We start from the raw sequence: 22,366 nt of genomic DNA, 5'->3' as shown, positions 1-22,366 counted from the left end.
TCTTGAGATAGTCAAGGTAATGTGTCAACACCTTCCACCCTCAGATAGAAGGTTGCTTTGGATACATTTTCTTTTTAAACAGCAGGGTACTTTTATCTATTTTAGACTTGGTATTTATAAATGTGACTTTTTTTTAATTTCATATATACTGGGTTTTTAAGGAAGTACATTATCTAGTAGAAAGCTGTCAAAACACCCACTGTGTATGTCAGTGTTGATTTTTTGAATTTTTAGAATTCACTGGCCTTCTGAAATTTGGTTTTGCTTATATGTACTAAAGAATCTTTACATAATTGGAGCAAGTTTGCTTTACATCTTTGCTATTATCCTATTACTTATAATTGAAAACTTACTGAATGGCCTGTATATCAGTCAGTTGTAGCCTAAGTGTAAATTTCTTAAATTTGATATGTGAGTATATAGTAATGAAATGATTTTTATCCAGTTTTGCAAGAATGATTTCCTGGGTAAAATAACTCTGTGTGTGTGTGTGTGTGTGTGTGTGTGTGTGTGTACGCACGCATGTGTGCTAACCAAGTGGATTTGAAAAAAAAAGATTTATGTAGTTTTGTGTTTTTTTTTTTGAGGTGCTTCTATATCTGGAAATATCTAAGATTCATCTTAAAAATGTTTTCTCTTACATGTCCCATATCACCCACCACTTAGAAATAAAGCCTTCAGCTCCACATAAAGACATACACACACCCAGATACTAGATAGACAAACATCTTACTGGAACTCCACCCTTCCCTGCCTTACTGCTTACTTAGCTATAGAAGCTGTTTGGGGTGTTTCTTTTTCTGCCACCCAGTCTCGCTGTGGTAAAAAGGCAACAACGCCTGCTATCATCTAGAATGAGTTCCAGAGCAAGAAGGAAAAGGCACAGCCAGAACCACAGTGAGTGGAGGTTGGGTAAAGGGAAAAGGCCTTTACCCAAAGTAAAAAGTGAAATGAGCAGAGTTCAAAGTGAAATGAACAGAGCCCAAGCCACAGCAGCATACCTCCATGACAGAATCAGCACTGGTGTTGAAGAGGTACAGGGGAGGTGGGGGCCGGTGTCCTCGATCTCCGTAATTCTCTTCTTGTGGCTGTTGGCACGTGAAAGTTTATACAGAAAGACCTTCATGCGCTCCTGGCTCTCAGCCCTGACTTGGTGAGAAGTAGCATATAAATGCACCACATGGTAAGCGGGCAAATTCAGTTTGAAATCACTTATTATTAACTTAAAAATAAGCTTCATATTTAGTCTATAAATAGGCTTGTGTTTCCAGGGTATTGTAGTATGTATAACTATCTTTTTACTGTATATATTTATATGTATTTTTTCATTGAGAAAAACTATAAAGCTTAATATAGCTACAGCTAGCTATACCTCAGTGTATGATAATATATACAGACAACTTGTCCACAAGTGGTTTTCATTTCAAATTTATAGAAATTCCTTAGGCAGAAATATCTACATCTAAACTCTAAGGAAAGTTGGGTCTTGGAGAGATTCTGCTGGAAGGAACAAGCTGAGCATCTGGTTGAAATGATCTTGTTTTTCTCAGTTACTTAATGGACAGTGACAATGACAAGTAACAACTCTTTTAGAAAATAAGTGGAGAACGAGTCTGTAGACTACGATGTGACATGCCAAAAATCTGGCAGTCATATTTCTGATAATGAATATAGAGTTAGAAACAGCCTTTTTCTGAAAATCTCAGACCAAATTATTTACATGTTAGGCAGAAATTGGAGTCAGATGAACTCAGAAGCTTAAAATGCAAGATGGAAATTATGTTCTATCAAATAAAATTTAGGGCCTATCTTTTTTAAAAGTTTGCTGTGTCTAATACACTATTAGAAAAGCATAAACCAAAAATTACATATAATTCAGCATTTAATATTTGAAAATAAGTGGGAAAAAGTAGAGCTGGGATGAGTAATAAGCCCTTCAAAGTTGAGGTGGTGACAGATTGATTTGTTTATTGATTGGCAGAAGATAAAGGGATGAGGATTTTCCTTACCGGTATTTGGCAGTTTGAAAAGTTCATTTGCAATCACGTTATTTTTTAAATCTGAGTGCATTGTGCGTAAGTCATAGTGATTCAAGCAAATAGGCCTTTGTCAGTTCAGGTAGAGAAAGTCAGTTTCTTCTAGTGACATTCATAAGATGTCCTTGAAATGGCAGTGGACCTCTTAAAGCAAAAAAGACTTTGAAAGGCCTCACTTTCCCTAGTTATAATTGCAAAAGGGAAGGCAGATTCCTGGTATTTTTTCCAATGTTACTCAGCTTCATCTTGAAGTGGCTATTTTCTTATTTCTTATCTGTATCAACCTACAGCTGTCAGGCCTCTGCAGCTATGATGACAGTTGACATTCTGAGGATTTACTAATTGTTTATAGAGTGTGGTCACGTAGACAATAAATCTATTATGTTGCAGCATTGAACATTTTTCCACCATGTTGATGACATTTTAAATATATTTGTTAGTTTTCCCGAATTTTAACTGAAGAAAACCTTAAGAATTTATACTTGATCATACTTGAGGACTAAAGTGTGACCATAAGTTATCAGGTCAGTATCACCCCACCCCATCCCCCACCTTGTACCACCCCCAGGAATATCACTGCCATACTAAAACTCAATGCCGTTTTACTATCATGCATTTATATTTCAGACAAAAAGTTACTGCAGTATGTTGTGTGTTGAAATTAGATTCAAATGTAAAGGACAACAAAAAACCTGGAAAATTTTAATATTTACAAAGAATGGTTGTGGGAATATGCAAAAACAGATCTCTTGGGTTTGAATTACACAGCTGGGGCCTTCTTTCTCTCCTGTCATGTTTGTATTACATTCACTTCCTGTAGACACCAAGCTAAATAATTGGTACATATTAGCAAAATGTTCCAGATATTAAAATTTGTGTGCAGAAGTTATTTCCAAGTGTAGCTGTAACATGAATATTGTTCTTTATGCCATTGACAAAGAACAGAATTTTTTCTTGCTTAAACTAGACTGTTTTATATTGGGTTGGCCAAAAGTTTAATCAGGTTTTTCCATAATATCTCAGAGAAAATCCTAAACGAACTTTTTGGCCAACCCAGTAATTAAAGGGACTAAAGACTGTTTCAATTTCACTCTTTTTTGAGGATGTATATTTATCATAACAAATCAAAAACTTTGATTTAGGGATAGTCTGTTTGAGTTCCTTTTGTATGTTTACCTATAATTCTTACTTGACTTCTCTAACAAATAATTCTTGATTTTCACTCATGAAAGCTTAGAATGGAACCATGAAGGACTTTAGAGATTGTCTAGTGTATTTAGTTCATCTGTGAGGAAACTCACTGCCAGAGCAGCTACATAATTTTTTTTTCCTCAAAACTATATAGCTGGTTAGTAGCAGAGCTGAGACTGAAATTCTACATTCTTCACTCATCACACTGCTTCCTTAAACCACAGTTTTAGATTTCTTAATGAGAATATTTAAGGAATAAAAAAATACTGAAGGAAATACATTTTGGCTCCATTCCTAGTTGATTTACTCAACTAGTGCAGTTAGTATTTATAAAGTCCCTTTACCAAGTGCTCATTATTCTACTTAACATCAGGGGAGAGGTGAAGAAAGATATAAAATGATTCTTCTGCTTTATAATATCCTTGAGAGAGATTAAAACATGAAACCATCAGGAAATGGGGGAAGGATTTCATCTAAGAAACATTAAATGACTCAAATGGTAGTTTAAATTCCTCACGACTCTTCACTCCAGGATGCTATCTATCATCCTTCTTTATCTGTGGTTCCCAACTACAAAAGGTTAGCCAGAGTCACTTATTTCTAAAGTAACTGATCTTGACTGTCCCTAGTTTTGGTAATGCCTTTCTCAGAATTCTTTTGGAAAATGAGAGAGGATAGTAGTTCTTAATAATGAAAGCATTGATCAGCTTGTATCAGGAGCTTGGCAAGATGTTTTGTATTTATTAAGTCAATCTTTACAGCAGTCCTATGAGTTAGATATCATTTCACTTGAACAGATAGGAAAACTGGGAATCAGAACACTTGTCCAGTCACACAACTAGGAAGATGTCAACCTGGCATCTATCTGACTGCAAAGTAATGTGTTTTTCCAACATACTATCTTTAAGTGTAGCTTTATTAGGTTTGTGGGTTTGGGGTGTTTTTTTTTGTTTGTTTGTTTTTTAGTTTTTATTTTTAAAGTAACTGTTGTGAGGTATCTAATACTTATGTGAGAATTACTTACTAGTGGCTAACCCTCACCAGTTAGAAATTTAGCAGTTAGAGCTGAAGTTACATTGAACATATTTTACCATGTGGCAAAAGATTCATACAGCATGTTCTGGAAGGATATCTAACAACACAGTGAAGTATGTATTTTCTACATGCTCTCATTCGCTTAAAGGCAGTAGTTCTAGAAGGAATCAATGACTCTTTTGTGTGCCTCCTAAAATTTAATGTGCTCATAGGAATTGGGAGTTACTAGAGGGTGTGTGAGCTAGTCATGTTGTGATTCACTTTGGGGAAAAAAAAAAAAAAACTACATGAGAGTGGCAATTTAAAAGTAGAGAGTGGGAGAGGGAAAACAGTGTTTGTTCTACTTTGTAAGTTATAAAATGTGTCTTACCACACACACTAGCCAGAAGAGCCTTCAAAGATTGTATCATAGTCTAACTTCTATCTATGTGTGGTTTGTGAGAAATTAATCTTACGGAAAGGGTTGAATTTGTGCCATGCAATTTGCCATTTAACGTATTTTAAAAGATGCAAGACTTCATAGAAATGTGAACTTGTTAAGTCGAATAAATTAAGTTTATAATAGCCTGGCCAATTAAGATGTTTAAACAATATATTTTAAGCACTTATTTAAAGTACATTTGTACATGGTTGCACTTAAGTCTTGTTTTACTGTGAAATATAAATATTGTGATAGATGTTATCTGTGAAAGTAGACAATTTAAAAGAAACATTTCTCCTGCACTCCCACCAAACATTATCTTTGCTCAAATTGATTTCAACCAATTTCAGAGGGATCCCAGAGTGTTTTATATACAGTTTTAGAGTTTGGTTGTCTAAAACTAGAATATCTTTTTATGGTATAACAGTTTTTCAGTGAAATAGTATTCATTATAACAAAATTTTACCTGAACTTCATAGTGAATAAAACTAGTGACTAATTGTTTCAGAGAATTCTGGCAGGTTATAGTCCATGGAGTTACAAAAGAGTAGACACAACTTAGCTACTGAACAATAACAATTCTTTCTGAGACCTTCTAGGATGTTTGAATATATGCCAGGAGGGAAAAATAATGAAAATCTGATCTTCGTAAATGGTGATAAAGTCAATAATTAAAATGAATTTTATTTTCTTTTACTGCTCTGTTTATGTAAAGTTCTTATTTTTACATTTAATTGCAACCATTTCCTTTCTTTTTTTAAATTTATTTTCAATTGGAGGACAATCGCTTTACAGTACTGTGTTGGTTTCTGCATACATCAGCATGAATCACCACAGGTACACATGTCTGCTCCCTCTTGAACCTGCCTCCTGCCTGCTACCCCATCCCACCCCCCAGGTTGTCACTGAGCACTGGGCTGAGCTCCCTGCATCACACAGCAGATTCCCACCAGCTGTCTGTTGTACATACGGCAATGTACATGTTCCATGCTACCTCAGTTCGTCCCACCCTCTTCATCCGCCACTGTGTCCACAGGCCTGTTCTCTGTGTCTGTCTCCATTGCTGCCTTGCAAATAAGTTCATCAGTACCACCTTTCTAGACTCCATATATGTGTGTTAATATATGATACTTGTTTTTCTTGTTCTGACTTAGTTCTCTCTGTATAAATTGGCTCTAGGTTCATCTACCTCATTAGAACTGACTCAAATGTGTTCCTTTTAATGGCTGAGTAATATTTCATTTATATATGTCCCACAGCTTATTTATCCACTCATCTGTCAGTAGACATCTAGGCTGCTTCCATGTCCTAGCTATTATAAATAGTGCTGAAACGAACATTGGGTACATGTGTTATTTTCAATTATGGTTTTCTCAGGGTATATGCCCAGTAGTGGGATTTCTGAGTCATATGGTAGTTTTATTCTTAGTTAACCATTTCCTTTCTTAAAAGTATTTTCTACTGTGATTCTTGCTCTTATCTCACTTTATTTTTTCTTAAATAGTATCAGATTACCTCTGTCTTCTGGAGATTATCTGATTATTGTCCTTGTTTTAGGCTTTCAGGATGAATCTGGAAAAACTCAGCAAGCCAGAACTCCTAACACTATTCAGTATTCTTGAAGGAGAGCTTGAAGCAAGGGACCTCGTTATAGAAGCTTTAAAGGTATGTTTTTAAAAAGAGAGAGAGAGAGTGGCCATCATATGTTTGAAAGCATTTCTTTGGTTAACTAGGATATTTCTATAGTCCTAGTTGAAGTTAAGAGGCCTTGGCATATACACATTGATACTTGCTATAGCAGCCACCCATATGATACGATTTTGGGACTGTGATGAAGCCTTTCTGCCTCCAAATAATTCCTTTAGTCTCCCTACCTGATGTCTGGACTTGGACTTTATTCTTTACCTTAGTGCCTTTAGCTGTTTCTGAATGCAAACCCCTTGAGAACTTGATGAAACCTGCTTTCTTAAAAGTCTGTATACACCCATATTCCATAATTCATGATATAATATCTGATAGATCAAGGACTCCATTAAGACCATGAATAGATTCCCTAGACCCCAGATTAAAAATTCTTACTTTTGTTTCAGTATTTGATATCTATTAAAATACCCAGGAGTGGGGAGGAGATGGTTATGGGAAATCTACTTTCTATTCAATTTCACTGTGAACCCAAAATTAATCTAAAAAATAAAGTCTAATTTTAAAAAAATATAAGGGCATAACTTCTTTAAAGTGTCATGAATCTTCTACACCTTGGGAAGGATGTTTTCCAACCTGTCTGAAATCAGATTTGGAGAGGGGAAGAAAAGACCTTAAGGGTATCTGTGTGAGTAGTAGGAAGATGATACACCCAAAAGGGGAGAAGTGGCCAAAGAAGATGAGACTTGGGCATGCTGAAAAAAGCATAGTCTCTGCTGAAAACTGTTGCTTTTTTTTTTCTTCTAGCTTTGTAATGTGTGATGAGTGGTTTCCAGTGGTTTAACTTCTCCAAAGTGCATGAGGCAGTTCCCTTCTGATTGTGGGGTGGACTCTGACTTATTTTCCTTTCCCCGCTTATTTCAGTCTTATTTTACATGGTGTACCTGAAGATCACATATTTATGGCTTTGACACATGTTAGTCAAATACAAAGTTCATTGCTCAAGTCTCCCTGTTCTGCCACTAAGCATGACTGTATGACCTTGGTCAAGTCATTCAGTCTGTCTGAAACAAAGCTTCCTTGTCTGTAATAAGAATAAATGGTTAATAACTAGTATTTCTGTGTAACACTGTAATTTGCATGGCATTATAAGTACTCCAATGGTGTAGGATTCATTTCTTCTTTTCCCTTTATTTGTATTCTCTCAGTACATATCATGTACCCCATATCAAGAAACAGTCAATGGTTGCTAATCATTTGAATGGATGTTTCTAGTGTGCCCTCAACAGGCTAACTTTTTAATGACTCCCCCGCCAACATACATTACATATAAATGTTTACTCTGGTTGGTGACTCATTTCTGCCACATCCACAGGTCTTCCCCTTTTGTCACTCTTGGGGATTTCTCATCCTTTCCTGTACTTCCCTGAAAACTATTTCTCATAACCCCATCCTAACCTGATTACACCCAGGACACCTTCCCAATTATTATCACATATTTATCTGATCAATGAAGAGAAAAGAAAAAGAAGGATTGAAGAAAGTTTGAGTTCATTCCCTATCCTTACTCCTAAAGTGTGTTGTTTTTCCTGTTTCCTTTCCTTGTTCTCATCTGAGACTTCTGGCTCTCCTCTCCATAGGAATTACCAGCTTAGACCTGGAAGGGTTCCACTGCCTGGGCTGAACCAGAAAGTGCTTTGTTCATGTCCTCTTAGAACTCAGAAAGCGTTTCCCAAGAGCAGCAGTACTATAAATAGCAATCAGAATTTGGAAAACTACAATAGTTTGGCAACGTGTTAAAAAGGCTCACCTGAGTATCTGTGCCTATCTGCACTGGATTCCAGGAAGAAGTTTCCCATAAATATCGCAACTGACTTTTACACAAAAACTTGTGGGCCTCAGTGCTCTCTTAATTGGGATAGGGGTTGAGGAATGGCTTCCTCTAATAGAAAAATTGGAAGATGACCGCTTTGCTTTCTAGCTTTAAAAACCTGTGGAGCTTTATGATTGTTTTGCTAATCCTTATATCCTCAGCACCTGGCATATAGATTCTGAATGGATATTCGTTGAACAGAGGAAATGTATGCCATTGTTTTAAAAGATTGCTGTAATATTTCAAAATGAATGTTGTGAGTTATTAAATTTTACAGCCTGCCCTATGTAACATACTGCCTTCTGGTTTTAATATTAACAGATGCTAAGGTGCTTACTGCATATGTTTTCCTAAAAGAAATTTTTTTTTTTTCTGTGTGAATCCAATTTTAGTTACTGTAGGCAGCTTCTGACAAGTTGAAAGTGCAGCTTGAAAAGCAAGAGCTATAGTTAAGAGAGCATTTTGAAATAAGATACCATTCAGAATCAGGCACAAGTGTTGTATTTAGTCTGTGCATACAGCCTGTAGGTGGTAAAGTTCTCTTCTAAGATTTAAGCTATATGTAGTTTAGGTGAAATGAATAGCTTCACCAGAAGTGATATATCTTTAAACGGTCTATTGTTAGATAAAGTAAGTAGCAGCGGGGTGTCAAAATTGTTTCATTCCTTTGAGAAAAGCAACTGCCATATCAGATTCTTAAAGTTAAAATGAAATCTTGTTTTATTTGTGAAGTGATTTTTTGTTTGGGGTTGTTTTTTTTTTTAATTTGTTCTTGGTTCTGTAGTATGTCAAGATTTTACTGCATTCTTTCTGTATAGCTCTTGCTTAGCAACAAACACTGTTGCTCTTGAACTATATGACAGCTCGCTAATTTTCTTCGATTTAGTATTCTGTCTTAATTCATGCTTAGTTGGTTGAGAAGGTTTTGGTCTTTGTTCTTAAATAGCTATGATTGGTTTTTCGTATATGTTTTAAGTTTGTTTTTTTGTTTGTTTGTTTTTAAAGCTTTTTTTTTTTTTCCTCTCTTTAAGAGAGATTTTTCCTGGATATAAAATCTATTCTTTAACCTTGCATGTCTGAACAAAACCATATGGTTCACTGTTGCTGTTAAATAAATAGTAAGTCCCACTGGCAAGGGTTAGATTTATATAGGGATGTATTATAAAAGTCCCTGTAGTTTGTAAGTAAATCCTATCTATAAAGTTATAATTGTAAAAGAGCTTCATTCATTTTCCAGAATTTCTGCAGAGTTTCAGATTGCAGCTACACCCTTGTAGAGCCTTCATAGTTCTTTTTTTCCCCCCAAATATAAAAGCCTCCTCACTCTTCTGTTGCAGCCAAGACATGTTTGGCATAGAACCAGGGAATTCAATAGAAAATAATGTAATATTCAGCTCTTCTGTATTTGAAGTCTAATTGTTAGAGGCCATTTATACCATATTTGATCCTAAATGAACTTTATATAAAATGATTTTCTGTTTTAGAAGGCATTACATCAGAGAAAAGCCTTCTTAATGAAAATCTCTCCCTTTGATTTGCCCACTTCATTTACATGAATGAGAACACTATGGGAATCCCTTCCACAGTGAAAGCAGATGACATAGCTCATGAACTGTTCAGGAGAGGTTGGATTGGAACCACACAGTTCAGCAGGAGAGGCTGTTTATTAATTCTAAAAAAATCTAGGAGAAGCCTCCCAACAGGGTCTGATTACTCTAGAAAAAGAAGGGGGAACATTCGTTTTTAAAATTTGGAAAATAGATTTGACTGTCAATAAAAGTTGAATAGTTTGAATCTTCCATGTTGTGTATATTATATCTACGTGTCTCAGATCTGATGCAAAGACACCCTTAACTATGATTAAGTAGAATCTACCTGGATTAGTATCATTTTATTTTAAAGCATTCTTTAAATTGCTTTTGCAATAATAAATGGTGAAGTATTACAACTTTCACATAGAATAAGCTTAAAGAGTCTTGAATTCCTTTCCACTGATGCCTCAGTCATAAAACAGGTATAACTCTTCTAACATCTAGGATATAACTTTGTTGGTTTTGGCCAAAAGCCATTGCAGAATTCCCCAAGCAAGAAAATTTACAGACAAAAATGTTGTAGACAGGACAAAGTTAGAAATATATTTAGAGTTTGAGGCTGTAATATTTAACTATTGAGAGTTTTTTTAACTGCCAGAGTTAAAAATAAAAAATTTAATGTTACGTATATGTCTGCGTTAACAATAAATTATTTACTTTTTCCAAAAATATTCTTAAAATAAGGATCTTATGGCAGTGCCAAAAATATAGAACAAACAAAAGCTATCATGGAAGGTGCTGTGGCTTAAGAAAATCACAAATACAAGTTCACTGTAAGTTGAGTCTGACATCTGCGTTTGGTCATGGCCTTGTGCTTTTTATGGAAGCAGATTATTATGAAGGCTGGTCTGAGATGAGGAAAGTAAAATTGAATTTGGCAAAAAACATATATTGTCCTATACTAGTAAGCTTGTCAAGTATGTTTGCCTTGAAAAAAAATCAGATATATACTCACTTAATAACAGATCTGTGAATATATTTAAATGTACTCAAAGTTGAAGCATTCTTTGTCACCCATAAGCCTGGACTTAACAGTTCTTTGACCAAAAATGATCCCCTTTTGATAAATGATTTTTAGGAAGAGATTTTGGAATTGGAGCAGGTAATTTAAATCTCTGCTAAAAGATCACATGAACATAAGCTTATAACAGAGAAGTCCAGTTACTGCCCATATAAGAACTAGGGTATTAAGAAGCAAGCAGAACTTTATTTAGGGAATTGAATTGTGAGGTTTTTAGATGTACATTCATAACCTTTACTATGAAATGTGTTTTAGAAGAGAATCAGTCGCCATTTGGGGCCATGGTGACTGGCCCTCCAAAAAACACATTTTTTATGTGTTTTATATAGTTGGAATTTATATAGCTAATATTTTTTATTCCCACTTTCTGAATAGTGTGCATATATGAAATCCTAGCTTTCAAAAAAGAGGCATAAAGGTGTAATTATTAGGCATTCTACTAAATTATCAACTAGAACCTTCAGTTAAGTGTAGCTGTTAAGAGCATGAGCTTTCATATTAGACAGACATAAGTTTGAATTCTGACATTTAACTCTATGATCTTAGACCATTTACTTACCCTGTTAACCTGTATCAGTAAAATGCCACAGTTATCTCAAGAATTAAATGAGACAGCAAATGGTAATCAAGGTACTCAGTACTCATTTACTGTTAGTTCTTATTATTAGAACATAAGTTTTAAAGTTCATCTATTTAGGAATAAAGATACACTCCATAAAGCAAGATATACTGATAGCATGCTGTCCTTCATAAGAAAGATGAGCATTTTCAATTAAAGTCTTTGTTATCAGAAGGGCTTGTACTGTAGCTTGTTTTTCTTATGGGAATTGATGGTTTTGAGCTGATCCACCCCCACCCTCACAACCTAATGCATGTATTTTGATGCAGTTGGCAAGGGTTAAGGGTGTACTGTGGGGCATGGAACAGATGTTACACTGCATTCCCTTCTCTCTTCCTTTATAATGAAAACAGGAAATACAGAGACAGTGTGGAAACATTTTTCAAATTGATTTTTTTCCATTGATTTCTTTGCTTATTTCTCTACAGATTGATTTGACATATTTGTTGTATTTTGGCTTTTTATTTTGCTTTATTGAGATAAAATTGACATGCATATATTTAATGTGTATAAATTGATGTTTTGATATATGTATCCCCCCTGAAACCTTTACTACCTTCAAGATAGTGTACGTATCCATCACCTCTCAAATTTTCCTCATGCCCCTCTGCAACCCCTTAACTTAACCTTCCCAACTCCTCCCCATAACTCCCACCTCAAAACCACCAATCCTCTAGAGGTTAGTTTATATTTTCTGGAATTTTATGTAAGTGGAATAATCATACAGAATGTAATCTTTTATTTGGTCTGGTTCTTTGACTCAGTATAATTATCTTGAGATCCACGTTGATGTTGTATTGACAGTTCATTCCTTTCATTACCAAGTAGTGTCCATTGTGGGCTTGTGGGCTTCCCCAGTAGCTCAGCTGGAAAAGAATCCATCTGAATGCAGGAGACCCCTGTTCAGTTCCTAGGTCGGGAAGATCCGTTGGGGAACAGATAGGCTACTCACTCCAGTGTTCTTGGGCTTCCCTGGCGGCTCAGACAGTAAAGAATCCACCTGCAGTGCAGGAGACCTGGGTTCAATCCCTGAGTCAGGAAGATCCTCTGGAGGAGAGCATGGCAGCCCACTTCAGTATTCTTGCCTGGAGAATCCCCGTGGACAGAGGAGCCTGGCGGGCTCCAGTCCAGGGGGTCACAAAGAACTGGACACGACTGAGCGACTAAGCACAGCATGGCGTCCACTGTATGTGTGTATCACAGTTCATTTTGTCAGTTCATGGTAGTGAACATTTACATTGTTTCCAGTTTGGGTCTACTGCAAATAAAGTTCCCATGAACATTCATACACAAGGCTTTCATGCACTTATATTTCTTGTGGATGAATACCTAGGAATAGAGTGGCTATGTTACATGGTAGATGTATGTTTAACTTTTTAAGAAATGGTCAAACTGTTGTCTAAAGTAGTTTTACCATTTTCATTCCCACCAGCATGTATAAGAGTTCCATTTGCTCCACATCCTCACCAGTACCTAATATGGCCAGTCCTTTTAGTTTTAGTCTTTCTGATAGGTATATAATATGCCATTGCAGCTTTAATTTGAATTTCCCTGCTGACTAATGATGTTGAGCATCTTTTCCTGCTTATTTGCCATCTATGTTGTTTTTCTTCAGTAAAATATTTGTTCAAATCTTTTGCCCATTTTTAAATTGAGTTGATTTTTTCATTACTGTATTTTGAACATTCCTTGTATATCTGGATTCAAGTACTTTAATAGATATATGCCTTGCAAATATTTTCTCCCTGTCTGTGGCTTATCATTTCATACTCTTAACTGTATCTTTTGAAGAGCATAAGTTTTTCATTTTGATGAAGTCCATTTTATCAATGTTTCTTTTACAGATTTTGCTTCTAGTATCACATAACTAACATTTAGTGTCATATAAGAAATCTTTGCCTAAACTGATGTCAGAAACGTTTTCTCTTGTGTTTCTATAATTTTATAGTTTAAGTTTTATACTTGGGTCTATGATACTTCATTTTGTTATATGGTAAAATATATGGATCAAGTAATAAATTTTTTTGCTTATGGATAGACAATTGTTCTAGCCTCATTTGTTAAAAAGACTATCCTTCCTTTGTAGATGACTTTGGCCCATTTGTCACAATCCATTTTCCATATATTTTTGAGCTTATTTCTGGATTTTCTGCTCTGTTCCATTGCTCCCCTTGTCTACCTTGATGCCCATACCATATTTTCTTGATTACTGTGGCCTTTTGCTGCTGCTGCTGCTGCTAGGTCACCTCAGTCGTGTCCGACTCTGTGCGACCCCATAGACGGCAGCCCACCAGGCTCCGCCGTCCCTGGGATTCTCCAGGCAAGAACACTGGAGTGGGTTGCCATTTCGTTCTCCAATGCATGAAAGTGAAAAGTGAAAGTGAAGTCGCTCAGTCATGTCCAACTCTTCGCAGCCCCATGGACTGCAGCCTACCAGGCTCCTCCGTCCATGGGATTTTCCAGGCAAGAGTACTGGATTAGGTAATGTTAATCCTCCAACTTCTGTTCTTTTTGAACGGTGTTTTGCTTATGCATGGGTCTTGGCATTTCCATATGAACTTTAGAATCAGCTAATTGCTAATCCATGAACATGATATTTCTCTTCATTTACTCAGCAGTGCTTTATAGTCCTTATTGTATAGGTCTTTAATATCTTTCGTCAGATTTATCACTATTTCATTGTTTTATGATTATTATAACTGGCATTGTTTTTTAATGTTAATTTATGATTGTTTACTGCTGTTATACAGACATGAAATTGATGTTGTATATTGATCCTTTATCCTGCAACCTTACTAATCTCACTTATTAGTTCTAATAGCTTTTTTATAAATGTCATTGAATTTTCTGTAATGATGTTTGCAGATAAAGACAATTTTACTTATTGTTTTCTAATCTGATTTCCATCTGTTTATTGCCTTATTGTATTAGTTAGAACCTCCAGTACAAAGTGTTTTGTTCCTGAACTTAGGAAACACTCAGCCTTTCATCATTAAACATGCTAGCTGGAGGTCTCCATAGATGTTCTTTATCAAGTTGAGGAGATGTCCTTCTGTTTCTAGTTTGCTGAGACTTAGAGTAGGTTTTGTCATGTGCTTTCTCTGTATCTCTTTTTTGGTTGGTTCGTTTTTAGATTAAAAGCTCCAACATGTATTATTTCATAGATGTTACTGTTAGATCTTCATCCCACTTATTAAGCCATTTCAGATAACTTCAAGTTCATAAATTTACAATGAGGTTATAGAGCCCAGGCTTCCTTGATTGCTCAGTTGGTCAAGAATCCGCCTGCAGTGCAGGAGACCCCAGTTCGATTCCTGGGTTGGGAAGGTCTGCTGGAGAAGGGATAGACTACCCACTCCAGTATTCTTGGGTTTTCTTTGTGGCTCAGTTGGTAAAGAATCCACCTGCAATGTGGGAGACCTGGGTTCAATCCCTAGATTGGGAAGATAACCTGGAGAAGGGAAAGGCCACCCACTCCAGTATTCTGGCCTGGAGAATTCCATGGACTGTATAGTCCATGGGGTCGCAAGAGACAGATACGACTGGGCAACTTTCAGTTTCACTATAGAGCCCAACCAGGATGGGACAGAATGTATTCCAAGTTTGGAGGGGACTGCATAGTTCCTCAGTGATATCTCCTGTGGAGCATCTGCCCTCCGCTGTTTGTTCCTGCATATCTGAATGTGACCTTTCTCTGACTGTGGCCGTTTAATCTCCCGATTCTAGTGCTCTGCCACTTTGTTGTCTAGAAGATTGATCCAAGCTTCCTGGCCCCATCTCTTATTAGGCCTCAAATATATACTGTGAGGTTCAGGAGAGCCGGCCAGTTTGAAGGCTAAAAACACTTGCTTGAAGGAGGAACTGCCATGTCAGCATATAATGTCCTTAATCATACTGCAGAAACTGCTTTCATTCTGGGGATGGTGAGTCCTAGAAGATGATGGCCAAGAAGCAGATGTTCTAAGGGACTTACCCTGAAAGTTTATCCCCAAGAGAGAGCCATGTGGCCACCTGCTTTTTATCATATTTCTAATAGCTGCTCCATTTCCTCAAGCGCTGTTGTAAAATCATTTACTTGACTGTTATGTAAGGTCTGTTGTTCTTTGAACTGGGCCCTCTCGTCTTCTTTCATCTTCAGCCTTACCTTTAAGACCTACAACTCCTCCATCTGTTTTCTGACTGTTTCGTTAAAAAGCTTCAGCTCATCTTGCAAAGTTTCTAACAGCAATGTAGAGTCCATGTGATCCGTAGTGGAGTCTAGGTATGTATGATACCAGGGTCTCACTGCCTGGGTTGAGGCCCTTGCCCCCCAAAATTGCCCAACAGTTATTCTAAAACTTCTCCAGTAGCTCCACCTTCTGGGTCAGGTCCTTCAGCTCTCCCTGAGTTTCAGTCAACTTCTGGTGTAACTGCTTGTTGATGGCCTTTGAGAGCTGGTTCTTAGCCTTGAGCTCTTCCTCTGATTTTAGTTTACTCAGTGGTTTGTGGCTCTTGCTGATGTTCCTCCTGGTGGCAGTGTCTGTAGCCTTCACCTGCCCATTCTCTCGTCTTGGTCTGATGATCTTTCTAACATCATTCTCCAAACCTACTGAACGAGTCTGGAAGCATCAACTTCGTTGGACTGAACAGGCAGTAGGCTCTCTTGAGTTTGTGCGTATGTGGGCAGGCCACTGCTTAACACCGAGGAGGGCTGCCAAGTGTGTGCCATCTTAACCATGCTAGCATTGTAACAAGGTGGCGTGGCTGGGGCCCGGGCGCCTGCTGCTTCCACCCAGAGGCCTCATCCGAGCACTTAATTGTTTTTATGTCCTTGCTGTGTTTCTGAAATATTGTGTGAAAAAGAATTTCATCCCCTTTCTTATTGACTTTCTCTTAAATCAAGTGGATTGATGTGGAGTAGCTTTTTTAGCTTTGTCCTATGACTTTTCTGGGCTTCCCTGATAGCTCAGTTGGTCAAGAATCCACCTGCAATGCAGGAGACCCTGGTTCGATTCCTGGGTCGGGAAGATCCGCTGGAGAAGGGATAGGCTACCCACTCCAGTATTCTGGCCTGGAGAATTCCATGGGGTCACAAAGAGTCAGACATGACTGAGCAACTTTCACTCACGTGGCATTTTAGAAACTAGAATTCTTTAACTTCAAATTTTCTGCAGTAGAGTTTAGTAATCAAATTATTTTCCCCAATGGCAAAAGTTAATTTTAATTTAAAAATCAAATCATAAACATTTCCAAAAGAGAAACAAACCAAAAAAAAAAAAACCCTCTGCTACTTTAATGAACTGCTGTCCTTTAAAACAACTTTTATTCTTTGACTTTAATAGTTTTAATAGTTTATTGGTTTCTTATGATACTTTTATCAAACAGGAAAAAACAATATGTACATTTTTTTACCTTCTGACAGAATGTTATTACCTCTTTCTGAGGAGTAACAAAAGCAGCTTATCTATTTGAAAGAAACTTAATGATTATCTTTTTAAATTGTATTTTAAAATTTAAATTGTATTTTAGTATGTCATATCACAGGAAATAGACATCAAAATGATACAAATGAACTTATTTACAAAACAGAAATAGACTCATAGACATAGAAAACAAATTTACAGTTATCAAAGAGGAAGGGAGGGAAGGATAAATTGGGAATTGGGGATTATCAGATATACAATATTGTATATGAAATAGATAAGTAGATTAAAAATAAACAAGGACCTACTGTATAGCACTGGGAACTATGTTCTGTATCTCATAATAACCTGTCATGGAAAAGAATCTGAAAAAGTATATATAAATATATATTTATCATTGTCTGATATCAACTATTTGCTATTTTCTAAGAAAAAAGTAAAAAAAGATAAAGCTTTTTAATCACATGTCATCATTTACATTACACATTGTGGCATTTAGGATGTTTAAGCATAAAGGTACCAGAAAAATAAGCACATTTACCATTTAATTGACATCTTCCTGTGGGCTGTTTTTCTTATATCTTTGAGGAAAGAAAGGGGGAATTCAGTTTGTAAAATGCTACCTATTTAGAGAAGACAGTTGTCTAGTAGTTGGAGAAAGCTTCAGAAAAGATTACAGCAGTGGGGAATTTCATTGCATTTTTCAGCCTGAAACTAAAACAAATAAAAAAGGGAAACAACTTATTCCTTTTATTTTTACTTCCTCTTATTGTGTCTTCCTTGCATGCGTTAGCCTTGTGATTTGTGATTAATCAGAGGTTATTTCCAGTTGCCCCCATAAGGAAAAGAGAAAGAAAGACGAAGAGGTTGCTTCTAAAGTTAAAGCCTGTGGTCCATCATTTAGTATTTCAGTTCAACCAGTTGTAGTAATAATTTGAAAGATAGAAGGAAACTATCTTGTGTATTTGCTGAAAATCCTTATGGAAGAGAAGTATGTATAGAATCAAGCTGAGAATTTTATTATAGAGGAAATTATTTCCTTAGAAAAGCACAGCAATAAATCTATTCCATGAAACCATTCTTGTGTGTGCACAAGGATGCTCATTGCAATATTGTTTAATACAGTATTTGAAAAATATAAACAGCCTAAAGTATCCATCAGTAAAAGTATAGGTAAAAATATGGGTACATATTTTTATATACTGATACATCCTTATTATGGAATATCATATAATCACATGTTTTTTAATAGAAAGCAAAAGCTATGTATTTACTGTCTTCAAAAGCTCTCTAAAACACACTAAGTGAAAACAAGTTGCAGAATAGTTTCACAGAAAATAATATCTATGTAATTACACACACACACCCTTCACACACACGCACCCTACACACACATGTACATGCCTGAAAAATGTCTGGAAGGATGCCTATCATACTAAGAACCTTCAAAAAGAAAGAGAAATTGGGTTATGTTTAGGAAGGACTTCAGCTTTATCTATGGAGTTAAAATTTTATGAAAAAATAGTCATTTGCTAATGGTGAAATTAAAATAAAAGTTGTATTTCTAAGAAATACAGTGTGAGCAGTGGGATGGCAAGGAGTTAAGAACAACATTTACTTTTTAAACTTCAGGTAATTTATACTTCTCGCAGAAATCTGTATTAACTCAAAAATATAGTTAAGAGAGTAGAAAAGTATACCATGCCTGGGGCAAGCATGAGCTTGCTACCTCTATATCCCTGATTTTCTCCCCAAAAAGCAGACTAAATTTCTGACTCTTTTTCAAATTCTGCCTTTGTGTAGGATACCTAAAAGTTATTCTTCCAGAGCAGTTTCTTTCAGAGGTCATGGATTCAAATTACGTAAAGCTAACAACATATGTGTGTGAAGCCAAGAAATTTTAATATCATAGCAAAAGACCTACTGCCCTTCAAAGTATTTTTCTTGTCTTCAGTTCCATTATGTGTAGTTCATAATATTTCGTCACTTAACAACAACAAAAAGTATAATCTGCCTCAAAAAGTCAACTTCACCCAGTGAGTGCTAAGATATGCATAAGTTAAAAAAAAAAAAAGTTTTAATCTAATTCAATACCTAATGTGTTGTCTGTTCAACAAAAGACTGAAATCACTGGTAGACATGCATACAAGATTATTATTTGATTCAGAAGTCTCTTGTTTGATTTGAAACTTCATATACAGAACTTCTCATATAAGTGTACCTAATAAATTTTTGTACAGTTAAAGCATACTTTTTTCTCTTTGCACTTTATCTTACTGCACTGCATGCCACATATCTATTGATAGACCCTAGAATAGACTCTAGAAAGTTCTTTAGAAATATTTGTCATCTGAGAAAATAAGTTAAGGCCCTTTAAGTTTAACTTGAATGTATTCAAGCCTCAAAAAATAGGTTGCCACTTTACTAATTCATATTTTTGAGAAAAGAGATTTACCTATAGTAATATAGTTTGCCAACTATAAATTGTCACTCGCCATCTGGTTCTGCAAGAATGAAGTCACTAACCACTGCAGCCACTGACCTTCAACACACCCTGAAAAGAGTTCAGGGCAGACAGAGATCAGGATTGAGGCACTCTGTGCCCTGGAAGAAACTGGCAAAGCAGAACTTCAGGTAGATATTGTCAAGAAAAGGTTTTATGAGCCCAATTTCTTGCACCTTCTCATATGTAGAAAACCAGTGAGATCATTAATGGAGACTTCCGCTCCTTATGACTAGCAGCAGCCTCTGCCAAAATGTGTGCCTGATTGTGTTTTCCTCATCACCAGAATCATATATACAGAATGTATACATGCATATATACCAGAATTATATATATATAATCTTACCTCTTTGGAGCATTTCCTCAGGGCTATCTGAGAGGCTCTCTCCCAGTTTGCACCCAAATAAAATTTAACTCACAATTCTCACATTGTGCATTTTTTTCAGCTGACAAGTTTCATAATTTCACTATTGCTGATAATTTCCACTCAGTGACATTATTTACATCTCACCCCTGTACAAAGAAAGAACAATTTGTTCTTCAAACAGGAAATTATTGCTTTGTTTCCATATTTTTAGTAAAGGATACCAAATAATTAGGATATGCACCTTTGTTCACTGTGTATCTGTATTCAACTAAAAAATTTTAAAAGTCAACTGACATTTTACCTCCATGTCCTTTCCTATCAAATTGAGATCTGCATCCCCTAAATGGTTAGTAATGGGAGTTTTGAGAGGATTGAAGAAAAGAGTACTGTACTTTTTTAAGGGTACAGCATTGCTTGTCTTTCTTCATCTGTCTGGATATATTTACAAAAAATAATGTTTCCTACACTTTTCAACTAAGGACCCCTGTGGGCATCTGTCTAAATTACACATGTCCTTTATCTTTTGGAATATATTTCTTTATCCCCCATTTCTCCAGGGTTTTTGTTTTTGGCTTTCACAAAATATTCATTATTCCTCCTTTATTTACTTTCCAAATTGATAGCTCTGAGTTCTTTTCTCTTTAAAATCTTCCTTTCAGTCTCCTGTCCTTCCTTTCCTGACAGTATCTTTCGTCCTAGAAATCATTAAAGGAAAAGAGAACTAAGTCTTTCTAGATTGAGAATAGAGCCTGTTTTCCTGTTCCTTGTGGATTAAAATGGAGAAAGGGTCTAGCTTATCCCATCCTTGTCTTCAGTAACATTTAAAGTTTCCTAATGGTATCAACACTCTTTAAAATAAAAACAAAAAGGAAGGGTTTATGTATCTCCAAACAAAGATTTCCTGTTCTTCTGATCCAGGCATACTCTAATCCCCTTCTGTGCACTTTTATCATGAAGATAAAAGTAGTCTTGGGTCAGAATCACTTGGAATTAATAGTAGCAGTGATCAACTTCCACATGCTTGGTTTCACCATATATTCAGTGCGTTACTGTAGTGATGAACATTACCAGTTCACATTTTAAATTATCATTAAACACCCCAAGATGCACCTAGAGCCCAGTTTTTACTTTTCATTCCTGGCTTCTTTACCCCTTTCCTCATCCTGTTCTCTGAAATACAGTCCTTTTCTGACTGGAGTCCTAAGCCAGCTGGTTGAAACTGAGTAGTAACTGGCTACCTCCCTCTGCATAAGGCTTCAGTGACAATAGAAATTGCCATCTTCCCGTCCTCTGACTTGTGATGCAGAGCTTATTAGAATGTATAGTTAGCACTGTCCTTGCTTCTGTCTGCCTGCCCTGACATCTTGTTCTCACTGAGGTGTGGTTCACAAACAATACTGGTCCCCTTTTTTCATTCTTCCCTGTCTCTGCACTCCCTTTGACCATCCTCTAACTCCTATTTACTTGATACACTTAATTGTGAACACTTTTACTTCTCAGCCAAGCAAGAACGCCTTTCCCAAAGCTTTACATTTGAGCAGCTTGTCTCCTGTCATGTTTCCCTGTAGTATTAGTCTGTGTTTGTAATTGAAGAATCTTGCTTCAAATCAAATTGATAGTTAAGACCTCTCCCACAGTTATCCATCTTCATATCCTTCCGCCTCAGAATCCCCCAACTAGAGAAAGAAGACACCCTTTCACATGTTATTTATGAGCTCTTTTTTTAGTATTTTATCGCTGAAGTTAGTTTCTACATTGTCTGTTAATACATAGTGAGTAAAAGAGCCAGAGCACATCTCTAATAAAGATGCTTTTAAAGTTCATAGTTACTTAAAGTATCACACAGTTATAGTGTGCGGTCTGGGTCTCCTTACGTAATACTTCAGAGACAATTTTTGGATAGTGTGACACCCCCACCCCCCGCCCAACCTCATGGTGTTTCCTGTGATTCATTAAATTGCTGAGAGTCCCATTTATCTGCCAGAACCCACCCACTTCCAGGGTTGGCCTTTTCCTTCCTACTCCTTATGAGTGTAAGGCCTGAGTCTTAGAAAGTTCTGATCAAACAAATTGCACTTGGTGTTCCTTTAAACATTAATGGTATTGTTTAGAAAGCATTCAAATAAGCAGAAACAGCTTGTTTATTTCTGCTGTCAGGTCTTCAACTTGTCTGGCAAATTTTAAGCTCTTGAAAGCAGGGGCTTAGTCAAGTCTATATCCCCCTAACATCACCCACATCACTTAGCATAAAAGTACCCAGCAGACGTTAAGCATTCAATGTGAGGATTCAAAGCATGTGCCTGTGAACCAACCACATGTCCAGAAAATTTTCTCAGATTTCTCCAATGCCATTTTTGATTGTCTAACCCTAGTAACACAGACTTTTTTTTTCACATTTTGTATATTTGATATTAGGCGAAACTTCTCCTACTTTGTAAGTTTTTATAACATTCATCAATTTAAAACAGTAATGCTGATTCCTTATCATTTCTTTTAGAATTTACATATTTATTATAGCTTAAACTGCTTTAAAATTATAGCTTTAGGAGTTGTAGTTCTTACGTTCTTCTTTCTATTCTAGTGTTTTTCAGACTTTTTTGACAGGGACACCTAGTCAAAATAGACTTTGCATCATGACCCACGGGATATACCAACACACACATGC

The 22,366-nt window shown here is 36.3% G+C and overlaps 1 protein-coding gene and 1 pseudogene across 1 annotated transcript in view; one reads left to right on the top strand and one right to left on the bottom strand.

The window, feature by feature from the left end:
• Window positions 1-22,366, top strand: part of CTTNBP2NL (CTTNBP2 N-terminal like) — a 50,326-nt gene that overhangs the window by 9,782 nt on the left and 18,178 nt on the right. Inside the window, exon 2 of the mRNA XM_043460311.1 lies at window positions 6,241-6,348. Coding sequence (XP_043316246.1) covers window positions 6,250-6,348 — 99 coding nt within the window. The 5' untranslated portion in view covers window positions 6,241-6,249. The remainder of the gene's footprint in view (window positions 1-6,240; window positions 6,349-22,366) is intronic.
• On the bottom strand, window positions 15,451-20,008 carry LOC122437353 (annotated as a pseudogene).

The sequence above is a fragment of the Cervus canadensis genome, chromosome 2 (genome assembly GCF_019320065.1).
Source record: "Cervus canadensis isolate Bull #8, Minnesota chromosome 2, ASM1932006v1, whole genome shotgun sequence".
Taxonomy (NCBI): Eukaryota; Metazoa; Chordata; class Mammalia; order Artiodactyla; family Cervidae; genus Cervus; species Cervus canadensis.
Note: the sequence above shows the minus strand (reverse complement) of the source record. Positions and strands in the feature narration are given on the sequence as shown.